General features: G+C 41.1%; 2 protein-coding genes across 3 annotated transcripts; both read left to right on the forward strand.

The window, feature by feature from the left end:
* The first annotated feature begins 2064 nt into the window (after positions 1–2064).
* LOC137794840 (small ubiquitin-related modifier 2) lies at positions 2065–5281 on the forward strand. The gene is made up of 4 exons (XM_068591912.1): positions 2065–2215; positions 3169–3300; positions 3903–3974; positions 4759–5281. Exons 1-4 carry the CDS (start codon positions 2195–2197, stop codon positions 4822–4824), a joined length of 291 nt encoding a protein of 96 aa, XP_068448013.1. The 5' UTR covers positions 2065–2194; the 3' UTR covers positions 4825–5281.
* A 967-nt stretch (positions 5282–6248) lies between these two features.
* LOC137794797 (jupiter microtubule associated homolog 1-like) lies at positions 6249–18411 on the forward strand. Of its 2 annotated transcripts, none has more exons than XM_068591814.1 (5): positions 6249–6453; positions 7987–8129; positions 17079–17176; positions 17510–17537; positions 18253–18411. In XM_068591814.1, exons 1-5 carry the CDS (start codon positions 6398–6400, stop codon positions 18384–18386), a joined length of 459 nt encoding a protein of 152 aa, XP_068447915.1. In that variant the 5' UTR covers positions 6249–6397; the 3' UTR covers positions 18387–18411. The 2 variants fall into 2 exon arrangements, with proteins under 2 accessions (XP_068447915.1, XP_068447916.1); XM_068591815.1 differs by having other exon boundaries at positions 18256–18411.
* The last annotated feature ends 1088 nt before the right edge of the window (positions 18412–19499 follow it).

Genomic DNA, 19499 nt, shown 5'->3' on the forward strand with positions numbered 1-19499 from the left:
ATATTTATTCTACTGGTGACTTACAAACAGCTAATGTACTGAATGATTTCTACCTCAGCTTCAAACCCCAAGATCTTTCCAATCAGTACAACAGCGTCTCTCACAGATGACTAAGGCCTGAGGTGGAGAGCTACAAGGTGCAGAACTGTTTCATCAGTTATGCACTAATAAATCCAGCAGATCAGACAGGATTTAAAAACCTGCGCTGAAGAGCTGACTCACTGCACTATAGACAAACTGTTATCACTCTAGCTCCAAAGAAGTCTTGTCTTGGTTTCAGGTTTTCATTATTAAAGACTACGACTGGACTACTGTCCAGTTTATTTCATAGAGAAGAGATGCCTTCACATCACATTCACACCTACAGGCAGCTAACCTCAGCTGAACCCAGAGGGAAACCACGCTGACAGGGAGAAAACCCAGAGGGAACCCACGCTGACAGGGGCAGAACGTGGAAGGAACCCACGCCGACAGGGCAGAACGTGGAGGGAACCCACGCTGACAGGGCAGAACGTGGAGAGAACCCATGCTGACAGGGGCAGAATGTGGAGGCAACCCACACTCTTCATCATTATGATAAATGACATATTCACAAAGGTCCCAGTAGACAGGTAGGTCTCTGTTTGCTGATGATGGGGCATCGTGGAAGAAAGGAAGGAACATGGAACTTGTAGTCAGGAAATTACAAGAAGCAATCGATGAGGTGGATATGATTGGGGGTTCAGGTTCTCAGTGGAAAAATCAAAACAGTCTTTTTCACCAGGAAAATAGTCAAGGATGGAATGAAGCTAACGATGTATGGGAAAGAATTAGAAAGGGTTTGATCATTTAAATTTCTGGAGGTTCTTTTTGATTCACTATTAACATGGGCAGACCACATTAAGAGAATGAGGGAAAAATGCAAAAAAGTTATAAATGTGATGAGATGTGTGAGTACTGTGTTGGACAACGGGTGCACAGCATATGGGTCAGCAGCTAAAACTTTAATGGGTAAATTAGATGTGGTTCAGGCGCGGGCATTACAAGTATGTAGTGGAGCTTTTAAAACATCGCTAATCCCTGCCTTGAAGGTAGAGATGGGAGAAACGTTGTTGCAGGGACACAATGATTCTCACCCTGCAAAAGGATTATTGTAGGTGGTCTGGGAGTGAGGTAGGAGCCAGAAAGACAACTTTGGTCGGGTAGGCAACGACATTGCAAGGGAGTTTAATGTGTTCGGCCTGAGTATAAGCCCCTCTGTGGTTTACCCGGTGATGGCTCCGTGGACACTTGTGTGGCCTGAGGTTGACTGGTATCTATTTGATGTAAAAAGAAAAAAGAAAGGAATATGAGATTTGTTAAGTGCATTTGAATATAGGGTAATGAAACTATACAGTGAATATACTAAGATTAATACGGACGTTGCTAAGAAACCTGAGACAGGAGTGACAGTATTTGGGGGCAATACCAGAAAAGTAATAGGGATCATCAGGAGAACATCTGTTAGGCTAGGGGTCTAGACAGTGGAGATGGTGGCAGTGTTGGTGGCACTACAATGGGTGGAAAAGACAAAACAGGAAAAGGTATTAATATGCTCCGATGCAGCTTCAGTCTTAATAAGCCTAAGGTTGTTTCATTCATGCAGTCGTCAAGACATCTCTTTGAGACCCTTAGTTGGTCACACATGTAACCAATTAGGGAGGTCAGGTTAAATGCATTTGGGCTCAGATTCTTTCACAGAGAGTGAGAAAGAATCTGAAGGAATTGGGGGTGCATGAGTGTACACTGAAGGGAATACAGACCATGGGTGGGAGAGCACAGGTTCGAGTACTGCTAGCATTCTTAAAGAACACAGGGTTTTTTATAGGATATAATTCAAATGTACGGATGAGGGTGAATTAATTCTTTCTTTTATTTTTTTGATTTATTTATTTGTAATTAAATTTTTTGGTGCGGTTTTGTTTCTGGTGTAAAGAGAGCCTACTGTCTGATCCATACTCCTGAGCAGAAGGTGGCGGTAATGCACCAAATGCATGGTTGCAAACCGCCCTTAAACTTCAAGAAGAAGAACAAGAAAAAGAAGACCAATGCGCTATTTTCTTCTGGCGCAGCTGTGTGCACCTCAGCCGACTACAGCCAGCCCACGCAAAGCGGCGCGCGCCAGACAGCGCAGGCGCAGCAGAACAGGCGCAGGCAGACAGACGCAGTAGCTACCATGGCCGACGAAAAACCCAAGGTGAGGAGCGGGGTTTTCTTTAAAGGAATTGTACCAAATCCGCGTGCGGTAAATTTTTCTAACTAAACCGGCGAAGAAGCTGCCAGTGAGACTCATTCGTCCGACGGTTGCACGATTACAAAAGAAGGCTTAAGGCGCAAACGGGAGCTAACGCTAGCTGCGTTAGCTCGCTAGCTAGCAAGCGGGCGAAGTTAGCATAATAAGCTAACGTGGCTAACGGGCGGTATGAAAGAAATAATTGTCGGTCTTTTTTTTAAATGCACTTAATTAACACCTCTTTAACGAAGCGTTCGGTTTTAAACGTTTTGCACATCAAATGTGGCGACACTGTGATTGCTTGTCCTGGTACCGTCTTTAAGACCCAGATGAGCTCACAGGACGGTCTACAACGGGACGAAACATATTAATGAGGATTGTTTGGGCTCAAGCCGTTAACTGATATCTTGGTGGAAATATCGTGCCCATCCGCACACGCCGGACTGTCATAGCACGAGAGGGGATTGTTGAAGGGTCCAGGTTGAGCTCTCCCATCCCGACTAGGCCGTCGGGCATTGTTATATGTAACTAACAGTTAGTAGGCCGTTGCCAATTGATCGGCCAAATGCTAATGCTAACGTTGGAGTTGTAATGTTGCTCCCTTTTCTGTGCCCGTTGAGCAGCGCCCGTCTGAGCTTACTGTGGTGCAGATGTCAAATTAATTTAACGAGGGTGGGACGTACATTACACACGTTATGTGAATACTTTGTTATAAATCATTGAGGTACATGATGTACAGCCCCCAATCTTAAATAGTGTCTGACCCGGGCGGAAGTGGATTTTGTGTGTGTGTGTGTGTGTGTGTGTGTGTGTGTGTGTGTAATTGCATTTTCACATGTTGGTTTACCAAGCGTCTTTTACTGCCTTGCATCTCTTTCTGCAATCAGCTATTAACATGTGGTTTGTCTCTCTTTCAGGAGGGAGTGAAGACGGAGAACAATGAGCACATCAACCTGAAAGTGGCAGGGCAGGATGGCTCGGTGGTGCAGTTCAAGATCAAGAGGCACACTCCTCTCAGCAAACTGATGAAAGCTTATTGTGAACGGCAGGTGAGGCACCAAGCAGTTACTACTACCCCTCACAAAAGAGACATCTTTAAGTTAATTGCATTGCTGGTAGCCGGAATGGTAGTTCTCCAACCTGGGGACTCCGCTGAAGCATCCTGGGTGTTTCAGTGAAATGAGAAATGAACCATAATAGGCCCTTGTCACAGTAGCCTTTTTGACATGTCATTTTAGGGTAAACACAGGTGTGATTGATAACGATAATTATAGCCCTGTTTCATATGGGCCCTGCTTTTCTGCATTCATGGCTTACTGGAAGGGTTGTGACACAGATTAGAATGGGACCATGATTAATTTGGTTAATTACACCTGTGTACCCTTCCATTACATGTGTTATTGCGTTATTTCTCATGACATATCACATCGCATTTATTCAATAAACCATGTGGTCAAGAAAGTTGAATCAATGATTAAAGTATCGCACATGTCGCCAGTCTGTTGGCACTGTGGGGGTCTTGGTTTACCAAAATCTGTCATATGAACTTGTTGATGATGGTAAAAACAGGTCTCTCTAAAAACATCACAGCAGGATTGTGCTTTTTGCAGATCATAGTCACACCATAACTCCTTTTCTTTTGTCCACATAGGGGCTGTCAATGAGGCAAATACGATTTCGATTTGACGGTCAGCCCATCAATGAAACGGACACCCCCTCGCAGGTAAAGCGTCCGCCTTCTAACCTCGGTGTACCTTCTTTAAATATCGCATGACTCTGATTTTACATGTTTTATGTTCCTGCCTCTTTTTTTTTCTAAAAAGAAATTCAAAAAAGCATGTGGTGTGACAACATTCATTTTAAAAATTAAAGGTGAAGTTTTTCCCTCATGCAAGAGGAATTTTTATGTTGTATATTTCCAGTGCGAAGCCTTTTACAGGTTTGATACCCAATATTGTAAATTAGTTTAAATGATCTGAATTAAATCTTAAGTGCAAACAGCCGCTCTATGCAAACACCTTCTGTGATGCTACCCTTTAACTTGGTCCATTAGACTGTCCTGTGCAAGGCTCACGCCATCTTTGTCCATTATGTAATGGGTCACAGTGCTGACTTTACGAACTGAGCAGCTGTGTAAGAATCAGAGTTGACGCTGTAGCTTTGCTGCCACTAGGTACATAAAGGAGGCGATCGGTCTTGTTTACTTTAATATTGCAAGTTCACCGTGCTGAGATTCTGCACCTCTTTCTCTAAACACATTTTGATCTTGTTGTTTCCACCACGTCTTTAACATTTCGTCAGTCGCTGTTTTCTGACATACTCTACTTAATTGTGCTTGGTAGGAGATGCCATAAAATACATTTTGTCTATGTTTCAAACTACTTTACAGTGAACACTTTAGAAGAATTAGCTGACCTCACTGACATTGTCACCATCCCCAAGTGGCTTCATGGTAAAGACCTACCACTGCCTTCACATTAGCTGACGTTTTAACTTTTTTCTTACAGTTAGAAATGGAGGATGAAGATACGATCGACGTGTTCCAACAGCAAACCGGAGGCTCTTCTCTTTAAAGACTGTTTCCTACGAACATCCCTACCTCCCCTTTTCATCCCCAAACATCTTTGTTATGCCCAGTCTTCAAACGCTCATAACCAGTGTTGATACCATCCATTGGAAAACTTTTGCAAAATGCTCAAAGGCAGCGACACAGTTGATGTAGATAGAATGAATCACTGTCATTGGTATGTTAACATGTTTGAAGGGCGCAGTGTAGACCACTTGTAAGTTACAGTGAGTCTAATGTGCTGAAGAAATTTAAAAGTTTGCCATGGTAATTTTTCTTTTTTTTTTCCAGAGGTTTTAGAGAAAAACCTCTTGGTCCTTTTTGTTTTTGTTTTTATACTTATGTCATTGAGGTTTTGATTCAGATGGAATTTTGTTATTGTTGTCAATTAAGCCTGCGTTTTAAATTCACATCTGTTGTTATGAAAATGTATTATTGGAATAAATTGAGTCTTTTTTAACATATGTCCTTGCTGTTTATTTTATGATTGGTAGTATACTCTAGTATTCATCAGAGCTAGAGGTCTATAAAACCAATGGAAAAAGGGTCATTTTTAATGTCATTAACTGGCTTTTATTAACAATGTATGCCTTTTTAAAAATATTGCATCAAAGCTTGAGAGCCTTGGACTTAATAGACACATTATTTGTGTGTGTGTATGTATATGTATATGTGTGTATGTATGTGTGTATGTATGTATGTATATATATATATATATATATATATATATATATATATATATATATATATATATATATATATATATATATATATATATATATATATATTACACTGGAATCCATATTGCTGTCTCACTGTGGCAAAAACAATCTTACTAACAACCTTGAGCCAGATAGGAAGAGAGTAAAATTCTAACTTTGGCCTGAAACTGCCTCACTATAGTTTAATTTTCAAATTGTATATTTTAATATGATTGTGCATTCTCAAATACCATTTTAGATAAATAGTAGCTGATTCAATACATAATGAAAACTTAAGTGAACTCCTTGGTCAGCGTCAGATGAAGTCGGATGTGGTATGTGCATACCGGGTCAATAATCATTGGTTTGGTAAATGTCTCTGGATCCAATCATTGAAGTAGATATTCACTTGTGGGCGGTACGAAGACTGTAGAAACGCCCTCCTCAATGATTTCTGTGGCACCAACACTTCAAAAGAACCAGAATTTAGCAGAGAAACACCGGAAATAAGACGATTTAGCTTCCAAAATACAAGTCATTTTTGTCTAAATACACTGTAATCATAATGTAATGCATCTTTATTGTAAATCATGCACTGTTTAAATAAACGAATTGGATACAAATTACCTTTAATATGTTAATAAAAATTGGCGTTAACCATATTTGATAGGGCAGCATCTTTTATTTTGAAAATTAGACCGGAAGCGAGTCGTCTCCTGGTCCCCTTCACTCCCGTCCACTCAGACTTGAGGCAGGTTGATTATTGGGAGCCACGGGCTGGGATAGACAATGATGAGGCGGTGAAGTGCGGCTCATGAAAGTGTAATTCGCGCTTATCCTGTCAAGAGATATACACCTTTTACGACTTCTCGTGCAAAAATGACGACGACCACGAACTACCAAGGGATGGAGCCCGGGTCTAAAAGCAGTTCCAGGTAAAAATAAAAAATAAAAAAATAGCGTCGTTCAGACCCTTACCCGTTAGCCACGATGACGCCAACAAGTGCAGCATCATTTTTTACGTTAACCTCTAACGTTACACGGGTTAAAAATCGAAGACGTTTGTTTTGACTATACCCCTCCTCTGCCCGTAAATATTACTCAACCGCTTCTAAATGCTTGAAACTAAGCGTGGGGCACGATGCTTGGAGGAAACTGGTACCACACCTTCCCGTTTTGTCTGCTGGGATGGACCATTCCCGTTTCTTCACGTTAGCTAGCAAGATAGCACTCGTGTGCCCTCCCTTTTTTGTAGCTTAGCTAGCATGCACCCACCAGGCGACTCAGCACCCATCACTGGGCCTTTGACACGTTTGTCTCCTCATCACTTTCTAACCTTTATACCTTTTATTGTCTGAATGCGATATATTTATCACATCTGTCATTTCTGTTGGGTGCGGCTGCCTCCTCCCCTCCCGTGATTTTCGAGATGATCAGTGAAGTACAACAAGGCACCCAGTCGGCCACGCTGCAGCTGACCATAATAACCATGTGAAAACTGGGATGGTGCGTGTTTTAACACGCAGTGTTTAAATGAACGAGTGTGTCCCCAGTCAGTGGTGATTATGGTAAATCACAGCGCGACAGTAGCAATATATGTTGTAAACAATACATAAGACCGATCAATGTATTTTCATTCTTTATACCAGAGTAAAGCAAATAAAAACGTTATGTATTGTTTGCCTTTAAATTTTCGCGAACATTTCATGATCCATATTTATATGTATTTGTGTAAACTCTGTAATAGGTATAGCAAAAGATACACAATCTATACGTTAATACGCACATGAGGCTGTGGTTTGTAGTGCTGTTGAACTGCCTTTTACTGAGAGGTGTTCTTAACATTTAGTATTTAGTGAAGTAAATCAAACAAATATTTAAAAAAAAACATTGGTAATAAACATGTAATCATTGTTATTACAGCAGGACATATAAAGGCCACATAGGCGCACATGGAGTGCTTTTTGCATTGTAGGGATTTTTGTATTTCGGTGGATCTACCGGCAGTAACGGATTACAATATTGATAAGCATATTTGCTTTTGTGTGTGATCCTTTGAAAATAAGAGTTGTTGTGTTGTCCGGCTCAGAACAAGCTTTATACCTCTTTATACCTTCTCTTCATTGAGTCCGCTGTGTTGCTCCGCCATGTTTCCACTGATGCCCAGAACGGACAATCCAAACACAAAAGGGGCAAATCGTGCCACTTGTGTCCAACTGATGTGTTAAAACATCTGATTGACAGTTTAAGTCATCACATTTTTTACTCCAAAGTGTAGCACGTTGTTAAGTTATGCAAAAATCATTTATATTTGATCTTTATTTGGTAAATGAACAATCATTACTCCATTCTGCACATTTCTGGTCTTAACCACATAAGATGGAGAGAGGACGCTTCAAAGAAACAGGCCATGACGATCCATCTTTCAGTGACGATGCTGACTGAGATCTCCCTCTCTCCCTTCTTAGGGTTTTGCGCCCTCCTGGCGGTGCCTCCAACTTCACGCTTGGTGCGGACGCGGACAAGCCCCCCGTCCGGAAAGACAAGATGGCCTCCAGTGTTTTCGCTGAGCCGGAGGACCTGTATGCGAATAGAAGGAACAATCCACCAGGTACAATATAAACAGTTGTTGCTTTAGCGTGAAAGCTTGTAACTCTTATTTTGACAGTATTACCACAACATTTATGGACAGGGCTACTTAAATACAAAACTAGTGACGATGAAGAAGAAGTCGTCACTGAAGGTTTTCCTCCTGCTACTGGACCAAACGGATCGTCTGCCTCCCCAGGCTACTTACAAGTCCGGGCAGCTGGATACTTAGGGATAATATTTACCGTCTCCAGTGGTGCGACTTGACATAACAGGTTCAGGTGCCCAATTAATTTCTCTAACAGGCTTTCATTAGATATTCAATCACTGGAGTTTCTGTATTAATCCGGATCTTCTCATGCCTGCAGAGACCTGAAATATTCATAGCGAACTGAGCTGCATCAAGTAAAAAGTATAATCTAAGAGGATTAATAAAAGGGCGAGAAACCGCTGGTCATTGTTGCGCGCTACCCAGTTTTTAAATCCTTCCCTTAATGCAGACTGATAGATGGCAAAACGTGACTAAAAGAGGAAGTAAAACACAATAGTAAGTAAAAGTGATGTTTACCAGTTATGCATTTTTTGATCTAGTGCAGGAGTTCCTAATTTTCTCCAATGAATGCAGTCATTTAAGTTAGAAGACGTGTCTTTTTTTAATTTGACTCTGAGCCATTGCTGCATTTGACGGCTTGTCCCTTGCAGATGTGGTGCTCTGGCATGCAGGACAGGTTGCGAAAGCTCATAATCCAAGTCGCTCTCATTGTGCTGTGGGCCTTCTGTTGGCAGCTGGGCTCTAGTCTCAGACCTTTGTGCTAAGATGGATCAGCAATTCTTTTCTTTTTTTAATTCCTTTGAACAATGGGCTTGTCCCCGTCCCCCTTTTAATCTTGTTTAAATTTGCAATATAAATAATGTATATACATTTAGAATATGTAATGTATACATTACTTAATTATTTGGACAGGCTGGTAGGGTGCGGACAATCTTTGCTTGTCGGTGACGTCACAAGGCAACGCAAAGTGTTTTTGGCCACGGTTTACATCCGTCCCAGTAGAGCTTCTGTCCCTGTATGTGTGCAAAGTTGGATGACACGGTGACCGTCTGGATTCTATAGTAAAAAGGCGGAGCTTTATCCAGCAGGAAGCCTCGGTCAAAGAGTTTTGAGGAAGGCACCCAAGCGAGAGAGCTGTGTGAAGCTGCTCGAGACGTTATACAGATATGTTCATACAGCCAGACGGGTTGGACTGGCATGGCAGTCCTGTAGAGGCTCGGTCCAACATTAAAATGACAGCATAATCAGGGATTTGTTTATCTAGATATTTTATATATCTGCACGGTGGTGTAGTGGCTAGCACTGACGCCTCACAGCAAGAGGGTCTGTGGTTCGGATCCCGGGCGGGGCGGGGTTCGGATACTGGTCTGGCAGGTCCTTCTGTGTGGAGTTTGCATGTTCTCCCCGTGGCAGCGTGGGTTCTCTCCGGGTTCTCCGGCTTCCTCCCATAGTCCAAAGACATGCTGCATAGGTTAATTGGACTCTAAATTGCCCGTAGGTGTGAATGTGAGTGTGAATGGTTGTTTGTCTATATGTCTGCCCTGTGATGAACTGGCGACCTGTCCAGGGTGTACCCTGCCTTCGCCCCTTGACAGCTGGGATCGGCTCCAGCCCCCCGCGACCCTAATGAGGATAAGCGGTTAAGATAATGGATGGATGGATGGATGGATATTTTATATTTTACAGGCAAACTCGTGTTTAGTTCACAGCCTTTGTTTGGGCTTCATCCCTCTCCACCAACGGACGTCCTGAAGTAGCTGGAGAACCATCTGCACATGGCATCAGACGTCAATCCTTTCGGGACTGTCAAAAAAAAACTTCTTTACACTGTTAAAAAAAAAAAACCGTCTCAAATCACTAATTATTGGCGCTAGTGAGCAAGATATGGAGTAAGACGCTAATTTCAGTGCTCGGTGTTGCCAAAGCGAGAGCAGCGTTCACGGACATACGTAAGACCCTACGAGGACGGAAAGGAGTCCGCTACGGCCTACTGTACCCAGCCAGACTCCGTATTTCGCACAACAGCGAAGACCAGGAGTTTCTGGATCCCAGCAAAGCTATGGAGTATGTCCAGAACAAAGTTATCCCATCAACTGAGGCAGCAGACTAAATGTCCCTGATATACTGATATCCCTATCAGTACTGTGAATCACAGTAAGGACTGACCAGTGAGTTTTGCAATTTCACATACTGGCACATTATTATTTTCTTCTTTATTTTATATTCAAATATATATGTTTAAAGTATTACTTGAATCACACTGGAGAAGGTGAAATGTATCTCATAGCTAACATTTACATATACCTATCTCCATTACAAGGAATCAAACTCTCATAGCCTATATTGTGCCTGTTATTAGTATTCATATTGTTTGTATCATTCCGCTTTACTTTCTCGCTGGCAGCTACCCTAAGAGGAGACTATTGATATGCCTTTAGCTCTATGTACAAATCAAACACTATTTTTCCACAAGAAGCTGTTTAACTTTACAAATGTATGCCAAGAACTGCAGGGGCCTGAGTGGCCACTTCTCGACACTGTCCTTTTCTGTGTCGACTTTTTTTAATTTTTCTTCTTTCTTTCCCTTGTCCTTATCTTAGTACACCCATAGCAAAGTCAATTCAATCTCGACTGTGCACCGTTGCTGCTCGCCCTGAGTGGCGAGGGACTTGGTCCCACTAGATTGTTGTTAATGTTCGTTATCAGCAGTCACGACTGTTGCGTCCGCCGTGTTCTGATCCCACTGTTTCCATGGGATCCTACGTTATGTTTAAGAACAACAAGGTCATCATTCACTTTTCTTAAATATCCTCTTTTACCCCACCCCTATTGGTTTCACTATCTAGTCCAACTTCCCACATTCCACATAACAAGATACATGGCCCATGTGCTGGGTGGCTGCGTCTGCTTCCCATCGCTCTACACAAAATCCCAAAATATGAAAATTACATACTTTACACAATGGATCCGCTAAAAGTGATAAGTTATAATGTCAAAGGTCTCCATAGCCCTGTTAAGAGAAAGAACATTTTACACCAGATGAAACAAGCCAACTGCCACATTGCATTCCTCCAGGAAACCCATTTATCTGATGCTGAACATGAAAAGTTGAGAAGGTCGTGGGCAGGTAAAGTATATTACTCTTCACACCGATCGGGGAGAAAAAAGGGGGTAGTCATACTCATACACAGACAAATCAATTTCACACAAACACTAGTACATAAAGACACAGAGGGGAGATATATCTTAGTTAATGGATTAATTGATGGCACAGAAGTATCCCTCATAAATGTATACGCGCCTAAGACGATCCTGGCTTTATCAGAACATTGTTCAATAAGGTCTTACAATACAGCAGAGGGTTGCTACTCCTGGGAGGGGACCTGAATTGCGTAATGTCACAACTAATGGACCGACAACCTGCCTCTAAAGCGCCACTTTCTAGAATGAGCAGAATGCTCAAATACCAATCCCTGGAAGCAGGCCTTGTAGATGTATGGAGAAGCAAGTTTCCGAGAAGCAAGGATTTCACCTTCTACTCAAACAGGCATACGTCCTATTCAAGAATTGATTATTTCTTTACAATGAAAGCACATCTACACGGGATAGTGGACATTGAGATTCTTCCAATAACTATATCTGACCATGCTCCTGTGGCATTAAAATGGGACATAGGCCAAAGACCAATATCTAAACAATGGAGGCTGAATGCATCTCTCCTTAATGATAAACAATTTACCACCTTTATTACGGCAGAACTCAAGGAATACTTGGATATCAATATCTCGGCCGAAACGACACCTGTCATACTGTGGGATTGTGCTAAAGCATACATCAGAGGCCGAATTATTTCATTTGCTTCTGCTAAGAAAAGAGGAAAAGAGGCTAAACAGAGAGAATTGGAAGGTAAAATAAAAGACTTAGAACATAAACATAAACAATCAGCCTCGACTACTCTCCTAAATGACCTAAAGTCAACCCGAAGAGAACTCAACAGCCTACCGTCAGATAAGATTGAGGGAAGTTTAAGATTCGCGAACCAAAGATATTATGAACACGGTAACAAGGCAAGTAGATTATTAGCACTTAGATTAAGAAAGCAGCAATCCTCTAATACAGTACAGAAAATAAAATCAAAGGAAACTTTTGTTACAAAACCAGATAAAATTGCAGAATCCTTTGCAGAGTTTTACAAATCTCTATACAAAAAATACAGATACCTGCTCTGATGGTGCAAAACTTACAGAGTTCCTAAATCCTATACAATTAACTGAACTGACAGAATCAGCAGCCAAGGAATTAGATAAGCCAATTGAGGAATGGGAGATGAAGCAGGTGATCTCGGAGCACCACTGCTGCTGAAAGCATACCACCATGCATTAGAATCTAAAACCATGGCACCATCTTGGACTGAGGCAACTATAGTGGTAATTCATAAAGAAGGTAAAGACCCTACAGAGTGCCAATCCTATATACCGATATCATTGCTGAACGGGGACCTGCGCATTCTAACAGCAATCTTAGCAAAAAGAGTTAATCATAAAATCAATGAAATTATCCATCCTGATCAGACAGGATTCATCACCGGAAGATACTATAGCGATAACTTACGACGCTTACTAAACATAATATCCCATCAAAAAGAAGATAAATTGGAAACAATGATTTTGTCCCTAGATGCTCAAAAAGCATTTGACTGAGTATCATGGCAATATTTATTCCAAACACTAAAACGGTTCAATTTTGGCCCCAACTTTTTAAATTGGATACAAACATTATATTCATCACCACAGGTAGCTGTTAAAGTTAACGGATATAGATCACAAAGATTCACATTGGAACGCGGCTGTAGGCAAGGCTGCCCTCTATCTCCCCTGCTGATCGCAATCAGTATCGAACCCATGGCCCAACTCATCAGAGATGATAATAAAATAAAAGGACCTGTAATACATAAAGAAGAGCATAAAATATCCCTTTATGTGAATGATGTATTATTATATCTTACGCAACCTGCATCAACAATACCACATCTTAAGGAACTCATCTCACGGTATGGATACTCCTCAGGATACAAGGTAAATGTGGATAAAACAGAGGCTATGGATTTCAATGGTAACATCTCAAGAAGTATAAAACTCCAAAGTGGGTTTAAATGGCCAAAAGACGGTATAAAATACCTGGGCATATACATCCCTCCATCCTTACATAATTTATATGAGGCCAATTATAGTAAAATTATTAGGTGCATTGATAGTGACCTAGAACGATGGTCTACGCTCCCTTTGTCCCTGCTCGGGCGTGTTGAAAGTATTCGCATGAATGTTTTGCCTAGACTTCCCTACTTATTTCAGATGCTACCTATAGAAATTCCAAAATCTAGTTTTGATAACCTGGATAAAATCATTTCCACATTTATCTGGCAAAAAAAGCGTACTAGAATTAGACTTAAAACCCTTCAGCTATCTAAGCTAAATGGGGGCCTTAAACTCCCAAACTTAAAATATTACTTCTGAGCTGCACAAATGAAACCTCTTATAGTGTGGATTCAGAATGGCACATACACTCGCTGGCTCAATATTGAGAAAAATGTATGTCCAGAGCCCTTACAAATGTTGCCTTTTTTAGATAAACCAATGAAAGAAGTGACAGAGTGGACTAAAATTACTATTAAAGTCTGGAACAAAATAGGGACAGCTTTTGGACTCCCAAAGTCAATTTCATTATTAACGAGCATTGGATCTATGAAGACATTCACACCTAACAATCTAGACACAGGCTTTAGAAAGTGGTCAGACATGGGACTGGTTCACATGCACCAGCTGTTTAATGAGGACAACCTCAAGACATTCGAGCAGCTGAAAAAAGATTTTGATCTTTTAATAGAAATACAGATGGGAAACGAAAATAAGAAAACAATAACTAAATTATATAACACATTTCTATCTATGAATTTACATAATTCCCAACAGATAAAGCAGAGATGGGAGGTGGAAATGAACACGACAATACCACAGAATACCTGGGAGGAAATATGCTCAGAGGCACACCGAGCTACAAACTCAAACACCTGGAGGGAATTTAAATGGAAAATAATCACCAGATTCTTCAGAACTTGTGTGTTGGCAGGATTGCGAAAGCATAGCCAATCACACACACATATTCTGGCTATGCCCTAAGTTAAATACATTCTGGAGGGAGGTATTTGAAGCCCTCAAAGAGGTATTCCAACAAGACATCCAACAAGACTCCCCAGTAGCATTATTGGGAGCGATACCTGAAGGCCTGGACGGAAGGGGCAAAAAATACCTCCTCAACATACTGCTCACAGCAGCATTGAAGAGTATAACCATCAGATGGTTAAAACCAGATTCCCCAACATACAATATATGGATCCAAAAAGTATGGGACATCTATCAAATGGAGCAAATCACATATTCATTAAGGCTCCAGAAGCCTATATTTAGTAAACGATGGAGCCCTGTCGCAGCATTATTATTACAATAAGGTGTTTACTATATGTTGCTTGGCCCTCTGTGCATAGAGTAAGCGAGAGCATTTCGGTCATATACAGTACACGCATATACACAATCTTCTCTGGAAGGCATATATAGCACACACAATACTACACGTGGGACTGGACAATTATTGGTTCTTCAGCCTATTTTAATTAAGTATTTTATTTAAATTTGTATTTATTTATCCCCTCCTTTCATTATTATTATTATTATTTCCCCATCTTTGTTTTTTTTTTTTTTAATTTAAATTTTATTTTCTTGGAATGATTGCCATTTGATGTTGATTGTTCTTTCTGTGTGTTGTACACTGTACCTGAATATCATGTGTACCAAGACATACAACTGAAATTGACAAAGAATGTGACTGTCTGAAAGTCCATGTCGATATGTCGTTGAAAACTAAATAAAAAGTAAGTTTAAATAAAAAAAAATCACTAATTATTATAATAAAATAATAATAATTTTAAAAAAAGAAAGGAAAATGGAACTACTGATACTGTAAAACCTACAAAAACCATCAGGACGTTTTACTGATTTTTGGGGCGAATACCAGACACCAACCGAAACCAACATGCAACTAAACCGAGCGGACACGAAGTCACGAAAGTGTGACTGCCGAATCGGAAATAAACCCACAAGGAATTAACAGAATAAACCAGAAATGATCTGCTATGGAGGCCGCAATGTGGAAGGAGAGAGAGGGACACACCACAAGAGAAGGACACAAAGGTAAAGCTTGAGCTCGACCATGTGCACACCCCAGCCAGCAGAGGGAGAGCTCGTAACACAACAATGTCAAAGGGATAAACTAGCAAGTGTGTCGGGCGATATACCATTTCAGTATGAACCAAATAGGGATATATTTGTTCCGAGAGGCGTGCGTATGATGAATGAAAGAGGCGATTTTGAAACACGCTCTCAATCTGACAATATTTGCTTTGTGTTGAAACTTTTCGACAAGCTCAGAAGATGGAAAATATTTCAAATATGTCCTCGTAGAAGAGACGCTTGTTTAGTCCCCATTCACATGCCTGCTGATGACCTTTTCTGACGTAGCCTCGCTTATTGTGAAAATATTGTGGGCGAATACCCAAAAATATGAATGCATGTTTTTCATTCAAATGAGAAAGCGTTATTGTCAGGATGACTTTAATAAGGAAAGTGAAAGTTCCAAAGTCAAAATAATTCCCCACAGCACAATCGGAAACATATAGGAAATGAAGTAGTCACTTCTTCTTCCTTCCGGAAAAAAAAAAAGTCCAGCACAAAGCGGGTCACCGGGTCGGGCCATCATGTCAGCGGACATGAGTGGCCTGTGTTGTTACGCTCTTGGGACCATCACTTCCCCTTTGTTGCCTTCCTACATTGTAACGGAGACACAAAATCCCCAGTTACGTTCGAATCCTTTCTTGGGAAATTCCACAAACCCCACGAGCACCCTGAAACAATGCTCTGGCATGCGATTAAAAAAAATAAGAAAGAATTATGTTTGGAGGAACTCCTATGTTTCCTCTAAGTATGAGAGCTGTAGGCAATTATACCACCTGTTCTCACTGCGATCACGTCACCATGTGGATGGGGTTAAAGCGTTCCCGTGATATGGTTTCTGTTTGCTATCAATTGAAAGATCATCAAGTATCAGGGCGGTCAAGACGTGAGCGGCCATTGTTTGCCATTCCTCTGCACTGATTAGGCCTTCGGACCATCCCTAGGATGGTGAAGCATGAATATAAGATAGCGATGCAAGCACGGCAAATATGAAACCTGCTCAAGGCTGGCGTCGTCATCGTTTACATGTTCCTCCTTGAAGATCACCGACTCTACGTTGGTCTCCGAGCCAGAACGTGCCCTTCTTTATGATCTAGTTCAAGAGTTTTATGATGATTTTAATAGTTTAGAATCAGGTCAGTAATAATCTAGCTGCTCAAGTTGCATCTCTCCTGATGAACCTTATCAGATCCAAGTTATGCTTTGTTGTTGGGATTGTGGTGCTCAAAGGTCTCTGTGACATCACAACACTTGTTTTTGGCTATAACGCATGAATTCACAAGCGATATATGTATATTGAGAGGCGGTGGTTCTAGTTGTGTTGATAAAAAAAAGTGCAACCCAACAATATTGTTTTTAATTCTTGGAAATAAATATCTAAAGTGTTTTTAATTATAACCCATGGTTTTTGAATCGCCATAATCCTCGTCATTATCATTGTAATCGCAAAAAGTAAGTCACTGAGATTGGCCAAATGCATTTGGAAGAGGAAAAGCATCATTGCGATGTGGCACGCTGCATGTATCCTCATGATAAGTCTTAAAAAAAATTTAAAAAAAAGGTTAGCCTTTGTTGGGTTTTGTCTCCCGAATGGCGGCCTTATTTATCTGAGCCATTATTCTCTTCGTTGCTCCAGGTGGGAAGCCCACAGGTGTGCTTTGCGGCGAGCCGTCAGCCCCCCGGAGGAGAGGAGGGAACCAGGCCGCCGACCAGTCCGCAGACGCCCCCGCCGCGGTAAGGTCACGCATCGCATCACGAGCTGCGGCGAGAGGAAATGAAGTGAAAGCTGAAGGCAGACAAACGTATTGGGGAAGCAAGTGAAGTCCAAATGATTTAACACTTTATTATCTGTTTCTTCTTCTTCTACATCTTCCCTTTAAAAGGTAGCTTGTATATCAATTACAGTAGAATATAAGCAAATAACATGAAAATAACACCTGCTTGTATTGAATAATTCAGTACAGGTGAGTCTTTCCAGCAAGACTCATGAGGCACTACAATGTTTCCTTAATGTTTAGTCTGTGGAGGCTGATGATATACTTTCCATCTTTCTGCTTGGTTTCATAGGATGGAGAAGATTCTGTACGCGAATATGGTAAGAACCTGTTTGTTTTTTCTTCTGATCACATCAACTACTTTGATAGAGCTTAAACCAGCGGTCCAATATTCCAAGAGAACAGATTTTTGACAAACCGTCATAGGTCTTTTAACATTTAACATCTCCGATATACAAATGTACATGTGCTCATACAGTGTGTGTGTACATACACATACATATCCACGCTTTCTTACACACATTACATTGCAGTACCCTCTATAATGCCCAGCCAAAGATTTGAGTTATTTTGCTTTTCGCTTAAATATCACAAAATCCACATTAATTAATGCTATTACTCTCTTGTCTAAGAAAACTAAATAGAATAATTCACCACTTATTTCTATAAACAGAGGGTAGTTTGCTCGTTATGCTAACGTCTGAGCCATGTTGAAAACACCTGCTGCTGTCTATCTCTTTAAATATTTCCAGCTTACAAGAATCTTCTTTTAAAAGCATGTGATGGCTACAGACATGACATCAAAAAAAAAGAACTGGCATACAGTCAGCGTCAGCGATAGCAGGGCAGTGACCTTCATTGTAACCCGTGGCCATTTAGTAACAATAAAGCAGGAGGGGAAATAAATGGTGTCAGTAGACGATAAGGCCGAGGCTGCTAAACCCGTTTACACTCCTGCTTGTGGAAAAAATGACTGCAGTGATTCCCTCGTGAATGTCTTTATTAACGGTCACGTGCCTCCCTGCCTGTGTTCAGAAGACATGGCTCCTGAGCCGGTAGCCGTCCCAGAGCAGAAGGAGGAGGCCCCTCCAGCCGACCACCTCGCTGCAGGAGTACCGTCCGGTCGCAGGAATCCTCCTGGCGGCAAGTCCAGCCTCATCCTGGGGTGAATCCCAGCCAACGAGCCGACCCTCCCCATCTGAACTCGTCTTTTTTTATTTATTTTTTTAATAAGGAACCCCACCCCCTCCGGCCCATTCGTCTGAACCGCAGGAATCCTAACTGGCGTGCAACAGATGCCAGTCCTCCTCCACATCCCTTAAGTGCATTGTTTTGATACCTCCTTTCTGAAAACCGTTTTGTACTGTTTTTTTGTCATTTAGTTTTGTTTTGACAGAAGCACTTTATGTATTTCTATGTGTACGGTTCAAAGTCAGCCTTGGCCTCGTGTAATGCAGGGTACAAGGATCACATTTCTCATATCAAAAAGCGATAAATTGATTTCCCCTTACTTTATTGCGACAACAAACGCTGTGTGTGATTGTACAGGCAATTTCCAAAACAAAAGCAAATTTAAAAGAAGAAAAAAAAAGAAAAAGCTGTCACTTTTGCACTGTGTTCAGTTTGGACCCATCTTGCATGCACGTCTGGTCTGTAAACGTATGAATGTGAGAAGAAACATAACTGTGAAGACATTTTTCTTTCTATTCTTATTATTATTTAACCTGTTTGTTAGGTTTTTTAGTTTTTATTGTGGGATAATTGTTGTATTGTTGCATGAAGCTGGAATCTTTCTACTGATTATAGTATAATCCACTTAGGAGTCGCATAAGTTACTGTCATTGTGATCTGAAGGGTGCAAACATGTATTCAGATGACTTCAGTGTGTCCCGTGTCAGGTAACATAATTGGAAAAAGCCTTTTTTTTATATTGCAGTCACCAACTTTAGATTATTGTAAACCCCAGTGCCGGTTTTGAGTGCCCCGTGTTTTTTACAGGTCAAAGTTACTCTTAAGATAAAGTGTGCCTGTTATTGTGTTAGGCTACAACATCAAATAAGGTTGGGTTTCCTCAATTGCATCCTGCCAGTATGAAGGAGACCTGGTTCCTCCATTGCGAGTCAACGGAGGGTTGTTGGTCCTAAAGTGTTTCTGGTGAACCCATCCTAGATTTGACAAGTGACCTTATGACAGCTCGGCCTTTTTTTCTATGTTTTTAACCCCTCTCCCCCTGTATACATGTGTTTAATCGTCCTGCTCTCCAGAAAGATATAACAGCCTTT

The sequence above is a fragment of the Clinocottus analis genome, unplaced genomic scaffold (assembly GCF_023055335.1).
Source record: "Clinocottus analis isolate CAN_PGR_092001 unplaced genomic scaffold, fCliAna1.0.p SCAF_26, whole genome shotgun sequence".
Classification (NCBI taxonomy): Eukaryota; Metazoa; Chordata; class Actinopteri; order Perciformes; family Cottidae; genus Clinocottus; species Clinocottus analis.

Bases quoted from the DNA above. Each gene is read 5' to 3' on its own strand.
- LOC137794840 (XM_068591912.1), top strand. From the start codon at position 2,195: ATGGCCGACGAAAAACCCAAG. The intron at 2,216-3,168 runs GTGAGGAGCGGG...TCTCTCTTTCAG, and splicing joins TGGCCGACGAAAAACCCAAG to GAGGGAGTGAAGACGGAGAA. The intron at 3,975-4,758 runs GTAAAGCGTCCG...TTTTTCTTACAG, and splicing joins AAACGGACACCCCCTCGCAG to TTAGAAATGGAGGATGAAGA.
- LOC137794797 (XM_068591814.1), top strand. From the start codon at position 6,398: ATGACGACGACCACGAACTACCAAGGGATGGAGCCCGGGTCTAAAAGC. The intron at 8,130-17,078 runs GTACAATATAAA...TCGTTGCTCCAG, and splicing joins TAGAAGGAACAATCCACCAG to GTGGGAAGCCCACAGGTGTG. The intron at 17,177-17,509 runs GTAAGGTCACGC...TTGGTTTCATAG, and splicing joins CCGCAGACGCCCCCGCCGCG to GATGGAGAAGATTCTGTACG.